At 38.7% G+C, this 27,683-nt stretch overlaps 1 protein-coding gene across 27 annotated transcripts in view; it reads left to right on the forward strand.

The window, feature by feature from the left end:
- The window catches only part of DTNA (dystrobrevin alpha), a 431,975-nt gene that overhangs the window by 262,862 nt on the left and 141,430 nt on the right, over positions 1-27,683 (forward strand). For 26 of the 27 annotated variants that reach the window (XM_060173679.1, XM_060173699.1, XM_060173682.1 and 23 more), the window contains one exon: positions 17,013-17,080. The exons of the other annotated variant lie outside the window; for it this stretch is intronic. In XM_060173679.1, coding sequence (XP_060029662.1) covers positions 17,014-17,080 — 67 coding nt within the window. In that variant the 5' untranslated portion in view covers position 17,013. The remainder of the gene's footprint in view (positions 1-17,012; positions 17,081-27,683) is intronic. 27 annotated transcript variants of the gene reach the window in all.

The following is a 27,683-nucleotide window of genomic DNA, read 5'->3' on the forward strand; positions in this document are numbered from 1 at the left end:
TTACTGTCAAATGTAAAACATTAATTCTCCAATAAAGAAATAAAAAACAAAACAATCTTACCCAATGTCAACTATATCTGGGTAAAAAGTGTTTAAAATAAAGCTCTGAGAAAGATGGCAGAGACACTTCTCTTCTGCACCTAAAGAAAAAAATGAAGGAAAGAAAAAGAAAAAAGAAAGAAAGAAAAGACCAGTTAGCATTTATCAGGTAGATGGTGTCAAATTTTACCTGTTAAAGTTACTTAAGTTCTTATATGTAAATAGCATACAGTTGTTACTTTTTCATAATGTATAAATACCAATTTTAATTAAATCATCATGAACCTTCATTTAAGTAACAACAATGACTTATTCTAAGATGATGCATTCTTTTTTATCATAGAGACCCACCTCTTAAAAATATATACATATATTATGTTCTTCTTATATTCATTTATTGGATAGAGACAGTCAAAAATAGAGAGGGAAGGAGGAGATAGAGATGAAGAGAGACAGAGAGACACCTGCAGATATGCTTCACCATTTGCAAAGATTTCCCCCTCCAGGTGAGGGCTGGGGGCTCCAATCCACATCCTTTTGCATAGGAAGATGTATGCTCAACCAGGTGTACAACCACTTGGCCCCCTTAATATATTTAAACTGGAAGCACACGTGGCGTGAAGTGCAAGGACTTGCTTAAGTAACACGGTTTGAGCCCCTGGCTCCCCACCTGCCAGAGATCACCTCACAGGTGTGAAGCAGGTCTGCAGGTGTCCCCTCTCTGTCTTCCCCTCCTCTCTTGACTTCTTTTTGTCCTATCCAACAATAACAACAATAAGGGCAACAAAATGGAAAAAATGGCCTCCAGGAGCAGTGGATTAGTAGTGCAGGCACCTAGTCTCAGCGATAACCCTGGAGAAGAAGATATATTTATATAATAAGATAAGTAAATAACTTTTTTTCATTTTGTTTCTAAGTAATTTCTATTAGCAAGGTTAAAATCTAAATAGTGTTTCTCCCTGTTATAGAATATGTATCCAAGAACTGTTTAGAGAGATTTCCCAGTCTGGGGAACAAGTCTGTGTAGAAAGTTATACAGGAAATAAAAGCTATGTAATTAAGCTGAATTTTTATTTTAACTAGTAAGCACCTGATTCTGATTCTGTGTGATTCTCACCACCGTCATTTCTTGTTCAATTATTCCAAGGCCTTTTAGTCTCTCCCCATCTCTAATCAGTCATTGTATTTGTTGTCTGACTGATATCCTGTAATTATTGCTTGCATTCTTTAACTCCTGTGTACAGAAAATTTCCATTAATTCCTCTTATCTCCTCTATAAAAATGTAAGCTCCCCAGATGGCCTGCAATGAGTGTAATCTGCTCTAACTTCATTCATTCTAGGCACTAATAATACTAATGAGCATTGCTAAGAGATGCATGCCTTAGTGCAACTGACAGTCTGATGACTAATGCAGAGTCTGCAGAAACAATCTCACAAAGTATTTTATGGCTATAATTATGATAGCTGTTATAAAAGTAAATTATGAGAGCATTAAGGCAGAGAGCTAGAGTATATTAGAAACGTCAGGAAAGTCTGCCCTGGAATAGTGAAGCTAATGGTAACTGACCGGACGTGGAGCTGAAAACGGCTGAGATGTAAAAATGGAAGAGGAAACAGAAGCAGAAGGGAAGGTCCTAAAACATCTGTGACCACATTGAAGAAAGTGAACACAATGAAATGGGCCTGGCATGAATTTAGAAGCCAAACCACCCAGGACTGCAATGACATTTTAAGGATCTTGCTAAGAAGACCATCCTGTTGGTACTTGAGATTCTTCCAAAATGCAATTTAGTCAGAGCCTTAGGTTCTGAGGTCCCAGGTTCAATCCCCTATACCACAATAAGCCAGAGCTGAGTAATGTTCGGGGGGTGGGGGGCTGCATCTTAGTTTACTACTACAGAGGCCATTAGATTCAATAGGCATGGCTTCTAAATGCCCATTTAATCATGAACTACCGCAATAAAAGCACAACTTCCAAACCAAAGCAGAACATACTACAGAGGCTCAGTTAGTGAGGTGACTTGAGGTGACTATCCCCGGGCCTCAGAGATTCAACAATTCAGTGTGTCACCTTCTTTCAGAGCAAAGATGCCCATGTTGATTTTTACCATATATGGCTGGATAAAAATTCAGATTACCATGCCAACCAAGCTAAACTGTAATACCTTTTAAAGCTGAGTCATCCCCCACTGTAAGCAACTTTCTCTTGTTCCCTCTTCCTGCACTTTGGCTTCTTTATTCTCTCCCCTTTGCTATTCTGATTTGATGAATTCCTCTCTTCTGCCACGAAGACTTGACACTAAGAAAAGAGAGAGCCTTTGATTTTGGCACCCCTTTCTAATGTCTTCAGTATTGTGCATAGTTGCTCCTGCAAGGGTCTGCTTCCAAGAGCCCAGAATTAGGAACAGCACATTAATGAAAGATCAGTGCAAGGTGCTGGTTTGAGAAGGTTCTAAGACCATGTTGTATGTTCTGGGAAAAAGTATATAATTAACTTGAACTTCATGAGTTAAAAAATAACTGGTTTTGATTCTGTGTGATTAGAAGATAGGCAAACCTTATATTAAAAATATGTACATTTTCAGCAAAGAAGCAATTACAGAAGCCAGACCTTCAGTTTTCTGTACCCCATAATCATCCTGGGTCCATACCCCCAAATGGATAAAGAATAGAAAATCTTCCAATGGAGATGATGGGATGTAGAACTCTAGTGGTGGGCATTGTGTGGAATGGTACCCCTCTTATCCTACAGACTTGTTGTTCATAATTAAATCAATAAAAAAAACATTTGTCATACTGTGTACAATACACTTAAAAACTGGAAGTGATCATTATGTGTTTCTTTCTGCCAGGAGTAAAGAAATTCAGCTCTCTATTCCTCACCATCAAAAAATTCCCTCACTTCTACATATCGCCATAGAATATTAACATAATCCTAAAATTTGGATTAGCAAGTTTAATTCACATCAGACTTTAAAACACTATCATTTAAGGTTTCATTAACTTGTCTACCTTATGGGTCATTAGTGAACACTGGGTACCAGGAACAAGTGGACAAAGTTTTCAAGCATATGGTGCCATGGGACCATGACTTCCGTGAAGAACTCTGTAGATGCTTGTGGCTATGATGCTCTCCTGTGAACTCCAGAGTTCTCATTCTTCAATCCTTCTTCTCCAATACTCCAGATTTGTTTATTAATGAGAGTTTTCTGGATCTACACCAGAGGTACTAGCTAGAGGACCAATAAATCAGATGTTGCGTTGACATGTAAGGTAGTATTATATACTGAAAGAAAAAAAAACACCTTTAATTAGGACCCAAGAAATCAAATGTCTGACTTTACTGATTCACTGAGCAGCCTTGGTTGGTCCCATCACCTGGCTTCTGAGCTTTCTTTTTCTTTTTTTTTTTAATTTATTTATTGGGGAATTAATGTTTTACATTCTACAGTAAATCCAATATTTTGTACATGCATAACATTTCCCAATTTTCCATATAACAATACAACCCCAACTAGGGTCCTCTGTCATCCTTCTTGGATCTGTATTTTCCCCACCTACCCACCCCAGAGCTGAGCTTTATTTTTCTCATCAAGCAACAGCACAAAGTTAGGAAACAGTAGCACAAAACATATAAACATGAAAATACTTCTAGAATTGCATTTATGTTCATTCCTGAAATGTCATGCAGACTCGGTTTTGTGTGTGTGTATGTGTGTGTTGTTTTGTTTTATGAAATGACTGGAGTATATGTAACCATGTTAAGACAGGAGTGACTCATGTTTGAAGCAGAATAATGTTGAAGCAGCAACTCTGAGATGGGCCTCTGTACCTAACATGTGAGCTGAAAGGATACTGTTGACCACATTGAATAAACTTGCTAAGTCCCAGAATCCCTCTCAATAGCCTTTGGGAGCTGTTAAAGAACACTTTTCAGTAGGTATTTCTCTCCATGCCTAGTCATTTCCAGGTAGTAGTTTAAGCTCAATAAATCTTTGAAATCACTAAGATGCTATTATATGCATCACTGCTCTGGTGCCTTGAATGACAGAAAAACTGTGGGCACTAGTCTGTGTGCCCTGCAGTCAGGAAATGGTTTGAGAACCCCTTGGCAAAAGCCTTTGTTAAAAAAGAACTACTTGTTCAGTCTGAGACACAGAGTCTGCTGCTTATTACCATTTGCTATGTTCTCACCAGGTCCAGGGACACTTGTTTCCATAACTGCAGACACTGAAGCGTGAATCTGGAACACTTGTTTTCAGTATTCAGAGTCGCAGAGTGAATGTGTATGGGATGCATCACAAGGGTGGTATTTACCACCCCCAAGTGTTCCCACAGTGCTGTTCATGCTATCTGGCAAAAAATGTTTTGTTCAATCACTGCAGTTTTTATTTTGTATCACTGTGACTATTTCTAGGGATGTGTCTGAGAGTGGAATATCACTCTGAAGTACAGGCATCATGAAGGAGAGGTGTGTGTGTGTGTGTGTGTGTGTGTGTGTGTGTGTGTGTGTGTGTGTGTGTCCCATTTGCAAACACTATCTTATGGGACTGTGCTTCAAAAACTAGCTTTCCTTCCTGCATCTCTGGGTAGGGCACTAAAATGTGACTTATCCCAAAATTACTTTTAAAAATGTGGGAGTTGTATATTGCACCAAAGCAAAAGATTCTGGGGTAGCTTGAGGGGGGAGTGGGGTGTGGAGGGTTCAGGTCCTGGAACAGGATGGCAAAAGGTGACCTAGTAGGGGTTGTATTGTTATGCATAACTGAAAAATGTTATGCATGTACGAACAATTGATTTACTGTTGACTGTAAAACATTAATCCCCCAATAAAGAAATAAAAAATTAATATGTAGGACAATTCATTTAAAATGGTTCATTAAGATTATTCAGATTCTACCCACAAATGGTAGGCATTTAATAAATACTATCACTGTTATTATTATTAATGAATAAACTTCACAGTCCCTTCCTGCTCTCTAACCCAGGCACTAATGTCTCTGCCTGAACAAGATGATTCCAAGACCTGATGATTCAAGAACTAAAGAAGGCGCTTTCTCACCAGCTATTCTTCCTCACTCAAATTCTTGGCACCCACTAACTTAGAGCCATGGCTCTTTCAAGAAACAGTTTCTTCCAGTCATTCCTGAATTTCAGACAAAATTCTCTTCAATGGAAGGAGTATAACTACGAGCCTTGTAATTCACAGAAACAGATCTGAGACAAGAAATAAGGGCTGACTCTGTTTCTTCTCCTTCCACTCTGTACTCCTGCCATGCCAGTCAAATCTCATTTCAGGGAAAGGACCAGAGTGTGTAAAATGCCATTGTTTACTGCTGGGTATCTTGCAGTCATAACTTTTGGCTGCTCCTACACGCTGCCTGTTTCTTTTCTATGTGGCCTATTTAATTTTGGCATGCACATTCATTAACCCCAGATACTTGGCTGTGCTTTTATTGGCTAGCAATCATCAACGTTTCCACAATGCCATTGCTGTTTTCTAGACTGTTTTATATTTTATCAGCCTGAGATATTCTCCATTGAGAGAATCTGAATGAGGAGAGGGAGAAGGAGAAAATGGAATTCTATGTATTAATTTACTCTTTACATCCGTGTTAGCCCGTCCCTTTATACTGACACATGAAATAGATCTGGTTCAGCACAGCATTCCTTATGTTCTTATTTTAAATGAGAATAAAATTGGGTATCTTGCAATATAGAATTTTTGAAATTTACCCTTTTGAAATAATTTTTTGGGGTCAGGTGCTAGGACACCTGGTTAAGAGCACACATTACAGTCTGCAAGGACCTGGGCTCAAGCCCCAGGTCCCCATTTACAAAGAGAAAGCTTCATAAGCAAGTGGTAAAGCAGGTCTGAAGGTGTCTCTGTCTCTCTTCTACTTCCATCTAAATTTCATTTATTTATTTATTTATTTATTTATTTATAAAAAGGAAACATTGACAAAAGCATAGGATAAGAGGGGTATAATTCTACACAATTCCCACCACCAGAACTTCGTATCCCATCCCCTCACCTGATAGCTTTCCTATTCTTTAACCCTCTGGGAGTATGGACCCAAGGTCATTGTGGGATGCAGAAAGTGGAAGGTCTGGCTTCTATAATTGCTTCCCCACTGAAAATGGGCATTGACAGGTCAATACATACCCCCAGCCTGTCTCTCTTTCCCTAGTAGGATGGGGCTCTGGGGAAGCAGAGCTCCAGGACACACTGGACACACTGGTGGGGTTGTCTGTCCAGGGAAGTATGGTCAGCATCATGCTAGCATCTAGAACCTGGTGGCTGAAAAGAGAGTTAACATTCAAAGACAAAGAAATTGTTGATCAGTCATGAACTTAAAGGCTGGAATAGTGCAGATGAAGACTTGGGGGGTCCTCCATTTTGTAGATAGCTAGTAGGCATATTTTAGTTATATTCCAAAGGGCCTGTGGCTATAATAGTTTTTTTTTTTTTCTCTGAGACTGAAATCTGATTTACAGGTGGATCCAAGTTATTGTCTGGGGAGATGATGTCATGGCAGGTAAAGGACCAGAAAGCTGGATCAGGGAAGACAGTAGCTCCCTAATATGGGAAAGGTATATAAATATTGTTGACTGTAAACCCCATCAATTTGATTTGGTCTGGGACCCATATTCAGCTTAGGAGCCTATGTGACCTCTGCATCCCTGTAGATCTGAGCTCAAATTCTGTGGTCATGAGTAGGAACATTCCAAGCTGCCCCAATATTGACCCATCTTCCTCAGGTGTAGCATAGAGTTTCTTGTCCATCCTCCCTTTAGAGGCTGGAAGATTCTCTACTGTTGTTGATCCAAGTTGAGGGCAAGGTTCTATGGGGGACCCACAAAGGGGTCTATTTTGTTGTTCCTGATAGAGATGACTGGTAACAAGGGGAGAGGGATTTATTTGAGGTCTAGGTCCATCATGTCTGTTTGGGAATTTCAGGACTCTCTGAATAGGGCCCCAGCTGATGGAGTGGCCTGATAGTGACTATAGAGGCGTCATTAAAGTATGTCAGTCTCTTGCCCTTATTCAGATTTTTCAGTCCTTGCTTTGATGAGGTTAGCTTTGGAGTGAGTGAGAGAACTGTAATAGGAAGTAGGTGAGGAGGGTATCTAAGTCTAATTAGATACTATTTCATTATGAACTTTATACTGACTCATTGCAGACTATTGTGTACTTTTGCTTTCAGGTATATATTTTGCCCTAATTTATGGATACATGTGAACATATGCTCTATCTCACGGGATCTGGTCTATTATCTAGGTTTTGGGACTTTGCTAGGAAGTGAATGACCTGGAATGGAATTAGAGAATACTATGAAATGAAAGGTCTCACCTGAGTAATGAGGGTGAAGGGTTGACATTCTATGCCTGACGTGTCTGGACACAATCTGAAGTGAAGCATGCTGAGGTGATACTCGTTGCATTGATTAAATTGGGATTGGCGGATGCAATATCATTTGGTATGAATTGAGAGAAGCATGCAGGAAAGTGAGCCCCACCCTAGAGGTTCCAGGACTGGGGGAAATATAGGCTCTATTGAGGAAGTGGGAGGTTCCTGCTGTCTTAGGGTTAAGAAGACAATAGATAGTTATTACTATAATCACATTATTTGGCAATTGGGTTAACTTTGAAAAATCCCTTTGTTAAGATTTGCTGTATCATACACAATATCACCATAATTTATGTCCTTTGACATTATTTGTATATAGCTGTGCCAACAGTTGCTTCTGTTTTCCCTGGTATAGGCTTTTGACCCTCTAAATTTCTGTCTCTCCTATCAAATAATATAAAGGTAAAATGAAATAAAATAAATTTTGGGGAAGGAAAAGATTTTCAAAACTTTTTTAGCAAAGAGCATAGATTAACTTAGAAAAGGGCACACAGCAATAGCAAAGATATATTATATTATATTGTATTATTATTATAATGTTAATGGCTAGATCTCAAGAAATGAGGAAAGCCTGACTCCAAGCCCTATGATATACAGAAAATGTATTTAGCTAAAGAAAAGGAAAAGATACAGAGTACAGGCTTTACTCAGAGTGGAAAAGAAATTACTTCATGTAGAGTAGAACACTGAGGTAGAGGGTTAGAACAGCCTTGAGAAGGGAAGGGTGAGCAGGTGAGCAAGAAGTAGGACTACCTGAAAAAAAACAGTTTTTTAAGCAGTACTTATAATCATTTCACAGCCTCCATGAACTATTTGTGGAACCATTGTTACTTTTATGCTTTGTTATTGTCTTTGAGCCCTATACAAAGCAGAGTGGTCACGCTGATACCTTCCCACCTACCTAAATTAAACTTGGTTGTCTTCGACCATTAGCCCTCCCACTTTCTTATCTAAAAAGACAGTTTTCTCATGAAGCCTCTTCTGTATATTATCCAAACCTGATCTCCCAGAAACTCATCATTATTTCTCTTAGCCAGACAATCAAAATTATGTTCTTCTCACTGGAATTCTCTTACCCAGGCACTAAGAAGAAAGTAACTAAATTAATTACACTGAGGTGAACTTTCTGATTGAATCTCCCAATGGAATTTATGTTTGTAAAGATATAAAATTAATCTTTTCTCAGCTTTATTTAGGAATATAATTGGCAAAGAAAATTATAATATAATTAAAGTGTATTGTGTGATGATTTGATGTAAGTATACATTGTGAAATGATTTCCATATAAAGTTAATTAATACACCCAGCACCTTGCAGTTATCTTGTCTTTATGTGAAACTGCTTAGGATATAATGTTGGAGAAAGTTGCAAATTTAAAACACATATTATTAGAGTCAGCATATTCTAGTCAATAAAGTCAAGGTGGCAGGCACTAATTCTACATAAATTAGTCTTTCTATATATTTTTCTTTTCTTACTTTTTGCTTAATCCAGTAGCTGTTTTGTTGGTTTGAGTCATATTTTCAAATATACAGAGAAATGGAGAAAATGAATAAAGGAACAAAGTGAAGAAGATAAAAGAAAAGACATGAGGAAAGACAGAGAGAAAGGGATAACATGAAAAGAGGAGAAATGAGAGAAATACAAACAGTATAGACAGTATGACTCCCAGGTCTCTTTCCTTTGCAAAACTGTGATACCATCAGTGTCTCTGGTCCCCAGTGTGTTAAACCCTTTTTGGTGATTGTATATATAGAAAATATGTCACTACTAGTCCCCTCAGGGGAGGGAAGGGGACAGTTACTTTGTGTCTAATTACACTCAATTCCATTTTGGTCTTTCTTTTTTAAAATTTATTGATAAAATGAAAATACTGATGAGACCATAGGATAAGAGGGGTACAATTCCACACAATTCCCACCACCAGAACTCCGTGTCCCTCCCCCCTCCCTTGAAGAAATCTAGTGAACTCTAGTCAGTTGTATTGAATTGAAACCATAAATTGACCAGTTGGACAACTTAATTTTTTTTAAAAGCTTGGTTTTCACGTGGGCCAAAATGGAAATAATAATAATGTCAACTTTAAGATCAAGACCATAAGGAGAGAATTCCTGCATGATAGTTTTACTTAGTGGCCTTTTTTGTTAAATCATAATTGTTTATAATAATGCTATGATAATTAGTACTACTTTCATTGTTTGTTGCTATTATTCTCCCAGAAAAAAAAAAAGTCAAATTTTTTTGTCCTATTTCAATTCTGACAGAGAAAACTCTCTTTTTCTCTCAATGTTAAGTTTATGGATAACCAAGTGTGTTCTTAGACGTAACATTATTCCTCTTGAAAAATACATTTGTGTGGGGGTGGTGCGGTGGCGCACTGGATAAGGCACACATAGTAAGGACCAGAGCAAGGATCCCAGTTTGAGTCCCCCGGATTCCCACCTGCAGGGGTGTCGCTTCACAAGTGTTGAGGCAGGTCTGCAGGTGTCTGTCTTTCTGTCCTCCTTTCTATCTCCCCCTACTCTCTCAATCTCTCTCTGTCCTATCCAGCAGCAACACAAAAATAACAGCAACAACAACAATGGAAAAAATGGCCTCTGGGAGCAGTGGATTTGTAGTACAGGGAAGCCCCAGCAATAAACCTGGAGGCAAAAAAAAAAAAAAAAAAATTTGTACTTAGGAGTGTGCTATCAATCTTTCTCTTATTGTGCCAAGGTACAGCATATTGCATATAATATGTTTCTCTGAAGTCTTGCCCCTTAGTGCAGACTGAAGGGCATCAGTTCAAATGACAACCCCCCCCCCAACTACCACCTTATGGTAGCCTTCTCTTCGACATATTTGCAGTGCTTTTGAGCAGATTCTTAGGCAGGACTCTCCAGTCCTTCAGAGACCTTCACCTAACTTTGAACCACATATGAAAGAACACAAATTTTGATCATCTTTCTTCAAAAAGGTTTCTTTTAACCTATGCCAAGTTGCTCCCACCCTTGCTCTGCAATCTGTAAGCCCTTATTAATAGCAAGAGTTGATGAATATGATACCAACTGCTAGAGAACAGTAGTCTGTCTCATACCAAGTAAAAGGAAATCATACAAAACAAATGTCCTTCGACATCTTGAACACACTTGCCCCAGAACTGCAGGTTCCTTCCTGATGTGACAGTATCACTGAGAGTAGTTTTTATCAAAATAAAAGCCCTTTTCTCCCTTTTCAGTGGCTTTTTCTACCTCTTAAAATTTGCCTCACTGGGTGCCCAGTTGATGGATGTTTATGTTTATGAATATTTATATTCCCCCAAGAATTTATTATCTTCTTCCTTGACTCAGAGTTACAGTGTGTCTTACAGGCTAGACAAACATATTACAAAACCTGGTAAGAATTTCAACGAACTGCTATACAAATATGTCATGGTCATACTCACGTAGCATCATAGTTCTTTCTCAAGCTTGACTTTAGATTAGGATTACCATGATGCTTTCAAAACACATCTGCTTCGATTCAACACCCAGATTCAATCCATCCAGGTATTTGTCTCTGGTAAGTTTTCATGCTAGTGTGGTGGATAGCTATAACTGAACTGCTGCAGGCGACACTTTCCAAGAATTAGCACCTCTAATCAGTGATAATCAGTCATCACACTAGAATAGTGATCTCCCAACTCTTCCCCAGAAAACAGAACCCAAATTCCAAGAGCAGAGCCTTCAAAATAAAAGACAGAATCAGAAATCCATAATAGCCACTTATTTTGGTAACAGCATTTTCCTCTTTTCAAGGGCTCATCTAGATGAAATACTAGGAAGGTTCACAAATGCAATTTGTGTTAATTGAAGAAAGTTGAGCTCTGAGTATTTTTCTACTATACTTCCAAAGATTAGGACTAGACTATAAATATGAGAAAGCCATATCAAAGAACTCCTTCATTAACAGAAATAGAGGCAGGCATGTATGTGCCGCAGTGAGTCAATTAAAGTAAAAAAGGAGCTTGAAATAGCCTTCAGTGCAACTATCAACTTCAGGATTGCATCACAGAATTGCATCTTCTTGTCACCCACTTGGAGCAAAATGGAGGAACACAGAGCATGGAAATAATCTCAGATTAAGCATAAAGTCCAAAAGTCTTAAGTGTCTGATACATAGAGCAGAAGAAAATCAGAGCCTGAAGTTTCTAAAAGCAGTGTTACCATGTGTGGATTTAAATGGTGAGAGAATGGATCAGTGTGGGACTTGGGGTGTTTATATGTGTCTCTGTTTACATAATTCTGGAGACTGGGAATTATTTCAGTCTTCATGATTTGGTCTGTTTTCAAATAGTGGGATTCCATTAAGAAGGAGCTCACAGATACTCCTTACTCAAAGTTGAGATCACTGTTGAGCCTTCCTGTTCATTCTCTTTTTAGGCCCATTCATCTGCAAGTTGATATATCAAGTTCTTTTCAGTTCACCAATTTCAAAATTTCTTGATTTGTATTGAACTGTAGAATGTCCTCTCTAGTCTAAGAATTGAAAAGTTAAGGACAAGGATGAATGGAATCAGTTTTCTGTTCTACCAGAAAGTTTGGGTCATCTCTTCACCTACTTAAGCCTCAAGTTCTTCAACTGTAACTTGGGTATAATAATATCTGTATGATTTCCTGCCAATGTAATAGAGGAAAGTCTTTTAATACTCAAAGAGTTATAAAAGTATAAAATACCATCAGTTTAAACTTCTTCATTTAAAACTTTAATGTGCCATATATAATGGCAGTGCTCCGTTAGAATGTGCCATATGGCTTCATGAGGAGTTAGATGTATTGAACCTACCTTGGGGGAAATATATTTCTAAGACAACAACAGCCCTTTAAATCAGTATTTCCTCAATAAAAGTGATATTAGTTGCAAAAAATGTAAACAGTTGTTAATGATCTTTAAGTTGCAAAAACAAATATGTATCATGAATGAAGCATCATATTTTAATGTATCTTAATGTCAAAATACAATTCACAATTCAACTAACACTCTGTGGCCAATATGTGTACTGACCTAATTATTCGTTCCAAAATGGTCCACATTATTCTTTCCTTCTTCCTGAATATAGGGTGACAATGAACTGAGGCACTCCAGTTCCCATTCTCTGCTCTCTCTTGATGTCTTTGCAGGGAGAAGGTTGACTTGGAAAACTCACAGTCTACAAAATCATTATTGCCATGAGGGCAGCAAATTGTTCTAATATGTATAAAAGACTGTGAGAACACAAAAGCTGATGAACCTCTCTACCATTCCTACCACACTTGTGGCCACCAAACACCAAGTGAATCGGCCCTGTACCTGTCCTCCTCGTTTCACTTTAAACAATTGTTGTTATACTTACAATTCATGAAAAACAGGACTTCATAATTTGGGAGACACAATTGCCCTCTATAAAAGAACTCCTTCCTTCCCCTATTATAGTTTTACATTTTCTCTCTTTTAAAGAAAGGAGAATATAATCAAGCACTTTATGTCTCATCTTCCAGTCAGGGTTAAACTGAAAGCTAGGTATCCCATTAGGGTACTTCCTATTTGATTTATAAACTTTCTTTCCCCACTTTTGAGTCCCAGTGCCTTGGACCTCATATACCCCTTTCCCACTATCATTGCTACACTCAATGGGTACTAAATTACTATTCTCAGTTTTATCTAATAGTGCTGCATCCCAGATAAAACAACAAGTGTGCAAGCACCTGCGTTAAGGATCCTGGTTCCAGCCCCCGGTTCCCCCACCTGCAGGGGAATTACTTCACAAATCTTCCCCTTCTCTCTCCATTTTTCTCTGTCCTATCCAACAACAATGACATCAATAATAACTACAACAATAAAACAACAAGGGCAACAAAAGGGAATAAATAAATAAATAAATAAATATTAAAAAAACAAGTGTGATAGTTTTATAACTATAGTTATATTGTATGTTGCCTATTATTTCACAACACTGATTTTTTTTCATTAGATACACATTTTACTTGGAAGTAAGAATTAATTCTTATTGTGCAACTAATGATGGTTGTTTCAAGTTAATTGGCTAAAAATCATGATCAATAGGCCAAAACGTAATGTCAAGGTAGCATGAATCTATTTCAACTTCTGTTTCATAAAACAAGTTTTTACTGCAAAATTCATCATCCTAAATTACAATAGATTTAAATTAGTTTCTGGTTTTCAAATAATTAGTCTCTGAACTAGAACAATTTGAAATTCATTCTTCTCTGAGTCAGTTTTATGAATACAATTTTGAAACTATAATTCATGAAAAGTGAGTTTAGCTCTTAGTTTTCTTTCCTTTTTTTCATTCATTTGTTCAGTACGCTAACTGGATATCATTTTCATTGCTTTTTGCTAAACACTGAAGAATCTAAACATTCTGAGGTTAGTGCCCTCAAAAACCTTACAGAGAGATATAAAAAAAATAAGCACTAAAATAAACAACTGATTAGTATAGGCAGTAAACTCTGCAAGCACAGAGCCAGTCTCGACCTCCCTGGCATTTTCTCAGATCGCTATAGCCTTCTATCCTTTGTGATTTATTTTTAATGGTCCTTTTCATCTTGTTCCAACATATAGACAGACACAGGAGCATATCACTACTTCTATCCCATCTTCCTATTGTTTTAATTTAACTTTTAAACTCTTGAAATAAAAATTGGAAGCTATCTCCAAAGTACTTTGTGAATGTCAGATGTCATCTACCCATTCACATTAGATCAAGGATGTAGGGCTATCTGAATAGGAAAAGGGCTTTGTGCCAGATGTCTATATATCAATAATAATGCATATTTAAACTCTTACAGAAGGAAAGAAATTAACTATGTTCAGTAATGTATTATTTCCTAATTGAGGCAACTTCATTGATGATTCTCCATTATTATTTATACTTGACCTGGGTTATAACTAAGACACATTGTAAATGAGAAAATGCTTTTAGGCTTACCTCTGTGTACCAGAGCTGTTTTGTGACCCTCTTCCCCTTCATGGCAATAAATAAATAATTTTTCTCTCCTAGAGGTAACTGGTGAGGTTCTTTGACCAGTTTGACTGGCTTAACATTACATTTCACCACATTGTTTTCCCTTTACCCTTGTGTGAGTAAGTCTTTTTTTTTTTTTTCCCCAGAGCACTAATCAGCTCTGGCTTATGGTGGTGCAGAGGATTGAACCTTGGACCTTGGAGCCTCCAACATGAGAGTCTCTTTGCATAACTATTATGCTTTCTACCCCTACCAATAAGTCATTTTTTATACACCTATATTTCTTTTAACTAATCTTCTACAGATATACTCCCCCCCCCCCCAATAATCTCTTCCTTCCACACATCTTCCCACATCTGGTTATTAATATAATAATCACCCTATTGTCCTTTCCCTGCTATTAAGCACTTGTGTGAGCATAAGCCCCTTGGAGAGAGGACCTGTGTTATGTTATGTGTAAAGATTTTTTTGTGAATGCTTAACACTGAAACAATGGGATAGTAAGCTAAGGGTCTTCATAGAAAAGGTGACTCATCCAGTTAAAGAAAGTTGCAAAGATTTGAGACAGAGATAAACCTAAATTGAGACCTGAAGGGTAACTGCAAATTTGCTAAGAAGATGGCAATCTAGACAAGATAAATAAATAAATAAATAAAAATAAAGAAAGGCTCACATTGGAGAAACAGCACAGTTTAGTTCTCATACAAATCAAATCCATCTGGAATTATACCCTGTAGCTCTACAAACTGCAACCTACTATTAACTAAAAATTTAAAAATTAGGGGCAAGGCGGTGGTGCACCTTGTTAAGTACACACATTACATTGCACAAGGACCCAGGTTCAAACCCCTTGTCCTCACCGATAATGGGATGCTTCATTAGCAGTGAAGCAGGGCTGCAGGTGTCTCTCTCCCTCCCTCTCTACCTACCCCTTTCTTCTCAATTTATCTCTGTGTCTATCCAAAATAAGCAAATTAAAAGATTTTTAAATACATGTAAATAAATAAAATTAAGTTAAAATTTAAAAAATCAAAGCCATCAACTTAAAACTCATTAATATTTAGCCCAAAACCTGTTTTATTAGGTAGCATTTCCATTAACTTTTCTGTTATTTTATTTTTCCCCTAGTCTATGTAGATTTTTAATAGATTTTTACTATTTTAACTAATGACATTTTCATAATATTGTTTCATTGCAGTACTGTAGATAAGTATAAAAATCTGTGAACAGGGAGTTGGGCAGTAGCGCAGCGGGTTAAACGCACATAGCGTGAAGCGCAGGGACCCACGGAAGAGTCCCAGTTCAAGCCCCCGGCTCCCCACCTGAAGGGGAGTCACTTCACAGGCTGTGAAGCAGACGGAGCAGGTCTGTAGGTGTCTATCTTTCTCTCCCACTCTCTGTCTCCCTTCCTCTCTCGATTTCTCTCTGTCCTATCCAACGACAGCAACAACAACAATAATATTAACCACAACAATGATTAAAACAACAAGGGCAAAAAAGGGGGGAAATGGTCTCCAGGAGCAGTGGATTTGTGGTGCAGGCGCCAAGTCCCGGCAATAACCCTGGAGAAAAAAAAAAAGCTGTGAACCTACCCACTTTCATGAAATTACCTTGTGTAGAGAAACCTGAAGTTTCCAAACACTAAACTTAGAAATGCACATTTAGAAAATGAGGTGTTTATAAATAGAGATTTGGGGATGCACAAGGAACAACTTGAGCAGAATACTGCAGAAGGTATGCTGTCTCAGATTCCAAATGTTTACTTCTGTGCAGTTCACTAAAGAATGAGACTCTTAATCACATCACTTATAGAAGAAGATGCAAAATATCTAGGGAGATAGCATCATGATTCTGCAAAAAGACTTTCATGCCTGAGGCTCTGAGGCCTCAGGTTCAGTCCCTAGCACCATCGCAAGTGAGAGCTGAGCAGTGCTCTGGTTTCATTCTCTATCTCTCTCTCTCACTAAAAGGTAATACAAATATTTGTGGGAGGCAGGCAGTGTTGTGCCTTGTTATTAGCAAGCACAAGGACCCAGGTTTGAGTCCTGGTTCCCACCTGCAGGGGGTCGGCTTCACAATCGGTAAAGCAGGTCTGCAAGTATCTATCTTTCTCTCTTTCTCTCTCAATTTCTCTCTGTCCTATCTAATAATTGGGGCTGGGAGGGAAGAAAAAATAGCCACCAGAAATCGTGCTAGTACTGATCCATAATAGTAATCCAGGTGGCAATAAAACAACAACAAAAATATATGTGAAATGTACTGCCTATGGTAGATGGCTGTAACCAACTATGCACAAGGTGGTTGACTATTGTAGGTTTTTATATTAGAAAATAAAAATTTTATACCCACTACAACATTATACTTTATATGGAAAATATGTATAGTAATTTAATTTAGTGAAAGTAACACTATACTGTTCAAATGGAATTTTGGGTTTTCTTTGTCTATTTGCTTTAAGTTTGATTTGATTCATTTATTCATTTTCTTTGTTCATTTGCCTTAGCACATGTATTTATAAAGACATGCTTTAATCCCATTAACATACGAGTAATACGTATTACAAACATTTTGTTTCATAGAATGATTGAAGATAGTGGGAAAAGAGGAAATACCATGGCAGAAAGAAGACAGCTATTTGCAGAGATGAGTAAGTATGGAGATTTAAGAAACACCTTCCAGCTGCCAATGAATACCCACATAATAACCACATAATCCTGTGGTATTTGTGACAACTCTTAATACCTAAATTTCTGGGGTGATGTTATCATAGCCAGCAGCTGTTCCCGGTTTAACCCTCTTCAAAGCGTCTTCCAGTACACTGAACTTCTCTGTTCCAGACTCTTGGAAACAGAGTTGGCAGTCAGCTGAGGTAAAGAACAAACACCTCATCACAGACCCCTGCAAGCGTCAACCCGGCTTTGACCTAGCACGTTATGATTGGGCCCTCCTCAATCGCTATCGAACAGGCCATGGCCGGTGCGCCACTATGTTACATCGCTGGGGAGCCAGAGACGACCCGAACTTCCCCTGCGGCTCCAGACAGACTATGACCCACATAGTCAACGACTGCCACCTCTCCAGATTCAAAGGAGGTCTCGAAACTTGACATCAGGCTCAACCTGACGCTGTTGACTGGCTATGGAAGAAGGGCAAACGCTAGAAGAACCTAAATTTCTTGCATAAAATGTACATTTGAGCTTGTGTGCCTCCTAGTAGTTAAGAATTAAGTTAATGAGTTGCTGATTTAGTTTATGGGCTTAAATATCTGAATCTGGGAGTCGGGCAGTGGTGCAGCGGGTTAAGCACACGTGGCGCAAAGCACAAAGACTGGCATAAGGATCCCAGTTCCAGCCCCCAGCTCCCCATCTGCAGGGGAGTCATTTCACAGGCAGTGAAGCAGTTCTGCAGGTGTCTGTCTATCTGTCTTTCTCTTCCCCTCTCTGTCTTCCCCTCCTCTCTCTATTTCTCTCTGTCCTATCCAACAATGACATCAATAACAACAGCAACAATAAAAAGGGCAACAAAAGGGAAAATAAATAAAATATTAAAAAATCTAAATCTATAGATAGCTACATAGATGGTAGATGATAGACACATGAACAGGTATTAATCTTGACCTTAATATAGTCTATTAAACTTTAAATTTGTGTTCATCTCCCTACACAGTGTCTAGAATTGTGGAGGCACTTAATAAAATTTGTGAAATGAATTATTGTATACCGTATGTTCATATGAAAGAGAAAAATCAGGCCAAACTATAAACTGTCATTTAGACTTTATGCAGAGGGGAAGAAAACTGTCCTATGAACCATATTCCAAAATGTGAAATGGTAAACAAAAGTTTAAAAGAGTTTAACTTTACTCCAGGAAACTCAAAATCACTACTATTGGTGCATGCAAATATAACACATGTAAATTGTTAACATCATTTACTTTTTTATATTAATAAGATATAAAAGTTGACATTGTGGGAATACACTTCTCCAGTTAAATACTATTTTTTAAAAGTATATTTTCTTCTTTTTGTTTCTTGCCCCTGCCGAAGAAATAAGCATGAGCAAAAGTAAATTGTAAGCTTTTCTTGTGAAAAGACTATCAAAATTAGGATTCTATGAAGACTAAGACTGATCGGCAAGAATAAGATAAAGGAAAAGCCCAGATAATAAGATTCATATTTTTCTTTATCATTTTCCAATCAGCTAAGTCTTCAAGACAGTGTTAGAGCTAACAAAGAGGAAAGAAAATTAAAATTGAAGAACCTCAATCATGTCATTTGCTATTTCTACTTTTAGAAGCATGTCTAAGAAGCATGTTAAGAGTTTTTACCAAGACCTTCCATTTGCAAGTTGTTGCTTAATACTGTATCTTAATACTGTATCTTCATTGCTTTTTTCTTTTCATTATCTTTATTTATTTATTGTATAGAAATATCCAGAAGTTGAGAGGGGGAGGAAGAGAGGGAGGGGAGAGAGAAATGATAGAGATACCTGCAGCCCTGCTTCACCACTCATGAAGCTTATCCCCCTACCTCACCCCCACCCTGCAGGTGGGACCTGCGGCTTGAACCCAGGTCCTTGCTCATTGTGACGTGTGCATTCAACCAGGTGTGCCACCACCTGGCCCCCTGAATCTTCATTTCTTATGTGGGCAGTCACCTGTAATTGATCATGGTCACTGACTTTGCTGGTGCAAATCTACAGATCAGGTAACTTAGTTACTACCTGTCTGTCTAGACAAAATCTGAAGCAGCATATATATCCTTCCATGTCACAGAGCAAGAATCTCATTAAGAATGGGTTAAGTAGTTGAAAACTATTGGTAGTGTAATTAGGATGCCAGTGAGAGACAAAGAAGCTGTTATCAGATAAGTATGACTTGAATGCAGCAAAATAGCTCACTTGAGTAATGTGTTGTTTTGCTGTGTGCACAACCCACTTTCAAGCCTGGTCCTTCCACTTTGAAGGATGATCCAGTGCAGTGGTCTCTACTAAAAGAAATAGAGAGAGGAGAGAGGGGGGAGAGAAAGAAGAAGAAGGAGGAGGAGGAAGATAGCATGAAGGTGTGGAAAATAACTTCTTCCATGAATTTGAGATATCTAAACAAGCAACTAAGAACAAGCAGCAACTTATGAATGTAGTCAGCTAAGTGTTATCTACAAATTATTTTTATAACTGCCAAAGAATGTATCAAGGAAATTCATTGTTTTAGAAATGGAAACTGTCAAAGGACATATGCATTACAGAATTAAAAAGCTATGGAAGAATTTATTCAAGATTAATGCAAAGGGGGAGATAACTATCATATATATATGTGTATATTTATCATGCAAATTTAGACCATAATGGACACAGTGACTTACTGTTACTAGTTCTCTTCTCTTGTTTTTCTCAGTCTCTTTGATATTTAAGCTATGTGTTAATCCAGGAGCCTGTGGGGCCTAAAGAGACTCTGATTTGCAAGCATCAGGTCCAGGCTTTCTTCTTCTAGTGTTTGCCAAGCTTTGATCCCTGGAAATAAATATGCCAAAGTAATGCATTCTTTCTCTCCCTCTCTCTCTCCCTTCTTCCCTTCCTCTCTTCTCTCTTTTTCCTTCTGTCTTCTCTCTCCTTTTTTCTCAGTAATAAATAAACCATTTAAAAAAGAAAAAATAATACGATGCTACCACTCTGAATCACCATTCTGTAGATTCTGTCTTCTATTACTACCTAACCTGATTCCTCCTCCTCCTCTTCTTCTTCCTCCTCCTCTTTCTCCTCCTCCTCCTTCTCCTCCTCTTCCTCCTCCTCCTTCTCCTCCTCTTTTTCCTTCTCTTCTTCCTCCTCCTCCTTCTCCTCCTCTTTTTCCTTCTCCTCTTCTCTTCTTCTTTCTCCTTTTCCTCCTGCTCCTCTCCTTCCTCCTCCTTCTTCTCCTTATCTTTCTCCTTCTCCTCTTCTTCCTCCTCCTCCTTCTCCTTCTCTTTCTCCTTCTCCTTTTCCTCCTCCTCTTTTCTTCCTCTTCCTCCTCCTCTTTCTCTTCCTCCTCTCCTTCCTCCTCCTTCTTCTCCTCCTCTTTCTCCTTTTCCTCTTCTTCCTCCTCCTCCTTCTCCTCCACTTCCTTCTCTGCTTCCTCCTCCTTCTCCTCCTCTTTCTCCTTCTCCTCTTCTTCCTCCTCCTCCTCCTCTTTCTCCTTCTCCTCTTCTTCCTCCTCCTCTTCTCTTCTTCTTCCTTCTCCTCCTTCTCCTCCTCTTTCTCCTTCTCCTCTTCTCTTCTTCCTCCTCCTCTTCCTCCTCCGCTTCTTTTTCCTCTTCCTCATCCCCTCCTCCTCTTGACACTCTATTTCTTTTTCTGTCTCTTGGTACCATACAGATCCCCATGAAATCAGATAGCATCAGAAAAATTTTAGACCAATTCTTTCCATATTCAGTTTGACTTTCTCTCAAAGCCTCATTTTTATTTTATGATTCACAAAAGTTTAATAAATTCTTCAGTTTCTAGGGTATGAAATTTCTGTAGGCTTCATGATAAAATGATTTTCTTTCAGATCATGGACAAAAGCTAGTGGTAATGCTAGACATTACAACATGGCTGCTCTATAATATCACTTCCATAGTTCTTTGTCATGGTGCCATTATTGCTTCCGATTGATTTTTTTCAGAAAAAGACATGGAAATGGAAGATAGGAAGAGAAAGAAAGACACCACATCACCAAAACTTCCTCCAATACAGTGTGAGCAAGGCTCAAACCTGAGTTGTACACATGGCAAAGCAGGCATACTATCCAGCTGAGTGTTTTTGCTGGCTCTCCTTATTCATTTACTTAAATTCCACCTTTCTTTTTTTGAGGGAATTTAACCATATGATTTTCCTTTTTAATAAGGGTAACAAACTGTTTTTTATTTAATTTTTTATTTATAAAAAGGAAACAGACTAAACCATAGGATAGGAGGGGTACAACTTTGCGCAATTCCCACTACCAGATCTCCGTATCCCATCCCCTCCCCTGATAGCTTTCCTATTTTTAACCCTTGGGAGTATGGACCCAAGGTCATTGTGGGTGGAAGGTCTGGCTTCTGTAATTGCTTCCCCTCTGAACATGGGCTTTGACAGGTCGATTCAAACTCCTAGCCTGTCTTTCTCTTTCCCTAGTAGGGAAGGGCTCTGGACATATTGGTGGGGTTGTCTGTCCATTGAAGTCTAGTCGACATCATGCTAGCATCTGGAACCTGGTGGTTGAAAAGAGAGTTCACGTACAAAGCCAAACAAATTATTGAGCAATCATGGACTTAAAGGCTGGAATAGCACAGATGAAGTGTTGGGGGGTCCCCCATTTTGTAGATAGCTAGCAGGCATATTTTAGTTATATTCCAAAGGGCCTGTGGCTATACTAGTGGGTTTTTTGTTTGTTGTGCCTGAGCTTGAAATCTGATATTCTTGTGGATCCAAGTTATTGTCTGGGGAGATGATGTCATGGCAGGAAAAGGACCAGAAAGCTGGATCAGGGAAGACAGTAGCTCCCTAATATGGGAAAGGGGTATAAATATTGTTGACTGTAAATCCCATCGATTTGATTTGGTCTGGGACCCATATTCAGCTTAGGAGCCTATGTGACCTCTGCATCCCTATAGATCTGAGCTCAAATTCTGTGGTCATGAGTAGGAACATTCCAAGCTGCCCCAATATTGACCCATCTTCCTCAGGTGTAGCATAGAGTTTCTTGTCCATCCTCCCTTTGGAGGCTAGAAGATTCTCTACTGTTGTTGATCCAAGTTGAGGGCAAGGTCCTATGGGGGACCCACAAAGGGGTCTATTTTGTTGTTCCTGATAGAGATGACCGGTAACAAGGGGAGAGGGATTTATTTGAGGTCTAGGCCCATCATGTCTGTTTGGGAATCTCAGGACTCCCCGAATAGGGCCCCAGCTGATGGAGTGGCCTGACAGTGACTAAAGAGTCATTGTTAAAGTATGCCAGTCTCTTGCCCTTATTCAGATTTTTCAGTCCTTGCTTTGATGAGGTTAGCTTTGGAGTGAGTGAAAGAACTGTAATAGGAAGTAGATGAGGAGGGTATCTAAGTCTAAGTAGACACTATTTCACTATGAGCTTTATACTGACTCACTGCAGACTATTGTGTACTTTTGCTTTCAGGTATATATTTTGCCCTAATTTATGGATACATGTGAACATATGCTCTTACGGGACCTGGTCTATCTATATCTAGGTTTTGGGATTTTGTTAGGAAGTGAACCACCTGGAATGGAATTAGAGAATACTATGAAATGAAAGGTCTCACCTGAGTAATGAGGGTGAAGGGTTGACATTCCATGCCTGATAGGTAACAGACTGTTAACTTGGGAAAATATAAGATCAAATGCACCTTAATGGCAATATAATTCTAACAAATTCTCTTTGCTTGTGCATGTATTAGAGAAATGTAGCCATGCTCACCTCACAATTAGGTTGACTTATACACGTCATGTTATAACTATGACTGCAGGAATAACTAGGGGTATTATAACTAATGTAAATCATTCTTCTTGAAGAAATTTATGCAAAAAGTGTCTCCAATATCTTCTTCTGAAGAATTCTTTATGAATACTGAGACCTTCTTGATTGTTAAGCCACTTTGAGCATCAATAAAAACTACCTTGTCATCCAGGGGAAAAGATCTATTACCTTCAAGTGTTTATGAGAGTGTATTTCTAGTTGTCTAGTATCTAAGAGACCTCATTTCCCATATGTGCCTCTCCTATTTACTAAAGACTTGGACTCAGAGGGCACTTTGATAAATCAGTGAAAAATAAAAGAACATTTAACACCATCAAGTTTAGAAGTTTGATCAAAAACTGGAATAAACTAAATAAATAAATAAGAAGTCCTCCCTTAAGACTAAAAATACATTTTAAAATAGAAAATATCTGACTTAATATAAGTACATGTGATTTTTTAACTAAGTTTTTCAATGAATGTGAGATTCAGGAAGAGTCAGAAGGACAAGGCACATATAATTAAAAGTTGCATTAGCAAGTATACTTATGCAGAAATAATTATTGCTTGCTACATAGTCTATACAGGTGCAGTAATAACATAAGGCATCTGGCTTGCTTTTGTATATTTTATTTTATTTTTTATGTTTTTAAATTTTTTATCTCTTATTTACTTTATAGAGGTAGCAAGAAATTGAGAGGAAAGGAGATATGTAGAGAGAGACAAAGAGACACCTGCAGCACTGCTTCACCACTTGTGAAGCTTTCCCCTGCAGGTGGGAACCAGGGGCTTGAACCCAGGTCCTTGCACATTGTAACATGTGCACTCAACCAGGTGTGCCACCATCAGGCCCCTGTACATTTTATTTTAAGGAGATAATAGTCAGCCATGGGAGAGGGTGGCTAGAATGGTTGAAGGTCTCCAAATCATGTTCAATGACAATAATAAGAGCAATCTGGATGTACAGAACCTTTTCTTGCTGGTTTCTGTGGTAGTCATCCTACTTGAGATGGCTATGAAGCTAAATGCCCTTAACCAAACATGTCAAAGAGAAGTTACCTTCCTGACTAAACTTTATACTCTGTGATGAGAAGAGCTGGCAGTGGAAGTAATCAAGAGGTGAATAATGCTCCTGATAGCTGCTCCACAGTGTTTGTGAAATAAATTATTAAGTGGCAAGTGGAAAAGATCATGCAGCTCTAAAGTGAAAACTAGACTGATTAAGAGACCAGAAGTAAGCCCCCACACCTATGGACATCCAATCTTTGACAAAAGTGCCCAGACCATTAAGACTATTTTCCCAAACTGTGGGGAAAAGAGAATATCTCCAACAAATGGTGTTGGGAAAAAATGGGTTGAAACTGAATGAATGAAATAGAACCATTGTATTTCACCAGACACAAAAGTAAACAACTGGATCCAGAACTTGGATGTTAGACCACAAACTATCAGATATTTAGAGGAAAATATTGGCAGAACTCTTTTCCATTTAAATTTTAAAGATATCTTTAGTGAAATGAATCAAATTACAAAGAAGAATAGATGAAAAATAAACCAATGGGACTGTATCAAATTGAAAAGCTTCTACACAGCAAAAGAAACCACTACCCTAATAAAGAGACCTCCAACAGAATGACAGGAGATCTTTACATGTCGTACATCAGACAAAATATCAAAAGAGCTTGCCAAACTCAGCAACAAGAAAACAAATGACCTCATCCAAAAATGGGAAGAGGATATGAACAGAATATTCTCCATAGAAGAGATCCAAAAAGCCAAAAAACATATGAAAAAATGCTCCAAATCATTGATTGTCAGAGAAATGCTAATAAAGACAACAATAAGACATCACTTCACTCCTGTGAGAATGCCATATATCAGAAAAGGTAGCAGCAGCAAATACTGGAGAGGTTGTGGAGACAAAGGAACCCTCCTGCACTGTTGGTAGGAATGTCAATTGGCCCAACCTCCGTAGAGAACAGTCTGGAGAACTCTCAGAAGGCTAGAAGTAGACTTACCCTATGCCCCTACAATTCCTCTCCTAGAGATATATCCTAAGAAACAAAACACACCCATATAAAAAGATTTGTGTATACCTGTGTTCATAGCAGCACAATTTGTAATAGCCAAAACCTGGAAGCAAGCCAGGGGTCCAACAACAGAGTGGTTGAGTAAGCTGTGGTCTATATATGCGATGTAATACTACTCAGCTATTAAAAAAGTCACCTTCTTCACCTCATCTTGGATGGAGCTTGAAGGAATCATGTTAAGTGAGATCAGCCAGAAAGAGAAGGAAGAAATTGGGATGATCTCACTCATAGACAGAAGTTGAAAAGCAAGATCAGAAGGGAAAACACAAATCATAACTTGGACTGGAGTTAGTGTATTGAACCAAAGTAAAAGACTCTGGGGTTGGGGGCACGGGGGTTTTCATGTCCTGGAACATTATGGCAGAGGAGGACCTAGTGAGGGTTGTATTGTTATGTGGAAATGTTATGCAAGTACAAACTATTGTATTTTACTGTTGACTGTAAACCATTAATCCCCCAAAAAAGAAATTTTAAAAAACTAGATTGAATGGGAATCAGGTGGTGGCACACCTGGTTAAGTGCACATATTGCTAAATGCAAGGACCCAGGTTCGAGACCCTGTTCCCCAGCTGTAGGGGGATACTTCACAAGAAGTGAAGCAGGTCTCCGGGTGTCTTTCTCTCTCCCCCTCTCTATCTCTCTGTCCTTTCTCAAAACCCTCTCTGTCCTATCTGATAAAAATTAGATAGAAAAATAAATAAAAAAAGGAAAAAATGGCCACAGGGAACCATGGATTCACAGTGTTGGCACTGAACCCCAGCAATAACCCTAGAGGCAACAAAACAACGTTTGGTCCATGATATTGGGTAGTATGCCAGCTCCCCTGGCTTAAAGCTTCTGTTTCTAATCCTGCTTAACTAAGCACCGGCATGCCTGCAGGGCATTGGTTTGATCCCACTCAAAGCTGCGGTCTATTTACATAAACCACTGAACTAAGCACCACCCTCCCTCCAGGGCATTGGTGGTTCAGTGGTAGAATTCTCACCTGCTCCGCCCCCTCTCCTTGTCACACCCTGATTTTTCACCAATCTTTTTTTTCGCTCCACCCTCTCTATGTCACACCCTGTTTCCACCCTACTTGGCTAGTATATATACAAGCTGCTTTTCTGAGTAAAATCACTTGGAATTGCTTTCCAGCTCTGAGAGTTCCAGAGTGTATCTCCTGCAACGTTAGTGCAGCACGAGTTCCTGATCCCTCTCCCACGCAGCTGCTTCGGTTGGCTCCAGTTGAGTTCTCTCCAACCCAGAGAGCACTTGCTCGGGAAGAAGCACCCTCAGGCTATCCCGGCACATAGATTGAATGGACCAAATTTTCAGGAAAGCAGATTAAATTTTAAACACACACACACACACACACACACACACACTTACTATTTATCTTTGCATAGAACTGGCATAGAAAGCCTTAAAAAGAAGTCCAGCTGTTGTTAACACTCACTCATTGGATACTAGCTACAGATTTTACCAGTTTAGTTACTGACTGAAGTTATATATTTAAAATGTTTTATTAATATATTTATTTGTTTGTTGCATGCAGACAGAGAGAAATTGAGATGGAAGATGAAAATAGAGAAAGAGAGAGAAAGAAAGACACCTGCAGCACTGCTTCACCTCTTGTGAAGCTTCCCTGCAAGAAGGGATTGGCAGCTTAAATCTTTATCCTTATGGATGGTAATAATTTCATTCAGTCTCATGTGCCTCCACCTGGCTCCCTAAGGTTGATATTTCTCTTATTTTAAAATGAGGAAATTGAACATCAAGTAAAATCTTATTAAATTTCATACAGTGGTGAAGTAACAGATTAATGTCAACACAGACTTTAAAAGTCACTTATACGTCAGACAAGAGTTTAATAACCAACATATATAAAGAGCTTGCAAAACTCAACAACAAGACAAATAACCCCATCCAAAAATGGGGGGAGGATATGGACAGAATATTCACCACAGAAGAGATCCAAAAGGCTGAGAAACACATGAAAAAATGCTTCAAGTCTCTGATTGTCAGAGAAATGCAAATAAAGACAACAATGAGATACCACATCACTCCTGTGAGAATGTCATACATCAGAAAAGGTAATAGCAACAAATGCTGGAGAGGGTGTGGGGTCAAAGGAACCCTCCTACACTGCTGGTGGGAATGTCAATTGGTGCAACCTCTGTGGAGAACGGTCTGGAGAATTCTCAGAAGGCTAGAAATGGACCTACCCTATGATCCTGCAATTCGTCTCATGGGGATATATCCTAAGGAACCCAACACATCCATCCAAAAAGATGTGTGTACACATATGTTCTTAGCAGCACAATTTGTAATAGCCAAAACCTGGAAGCAACCCAGGTGTCCAGCAACAGATGAGTGGCTGAGCAAGTTGTGGTATATATACACAATGGAATACTACTCAGCTATAAAAAATGGTGAATTCACCATTTTCAGCCGATCTTGGATGGACCTTGAAAAATTCATGTGAAGTGAAATAAGTCAGAAACAGAAGGATTAATATGGGATGATCTCACTCTCAGGCAGAAGTTGAAAAACAAGATCAGAAAAAAAAAACAAAAAAACACAAGTAGAACCTGAAATGGAATTGGCATATCGCAACAAAGTAAAAGACTCTGGGGTGGGTGGATGGGTGGGGAGAATACAGGTCCAAGAAGGATGAGAGAGGACCTAGTGGAGGTTGTATTGTTATATGGGAAACTG

Source organism: Erinaceus europaeus, chromosome 15 (assembly GCF_950295315.1).
Source record: "Erinaceus europaeus chromosome 15, mEriEur2.1, whole genome shotgun sequence".
Lineage (NCBI taxonomy): Eukaryota > Metazoa > Chordata > Mammalia > Eulipotyphla > Erinaceidae > Erinaceus > Erinaceus europaeus.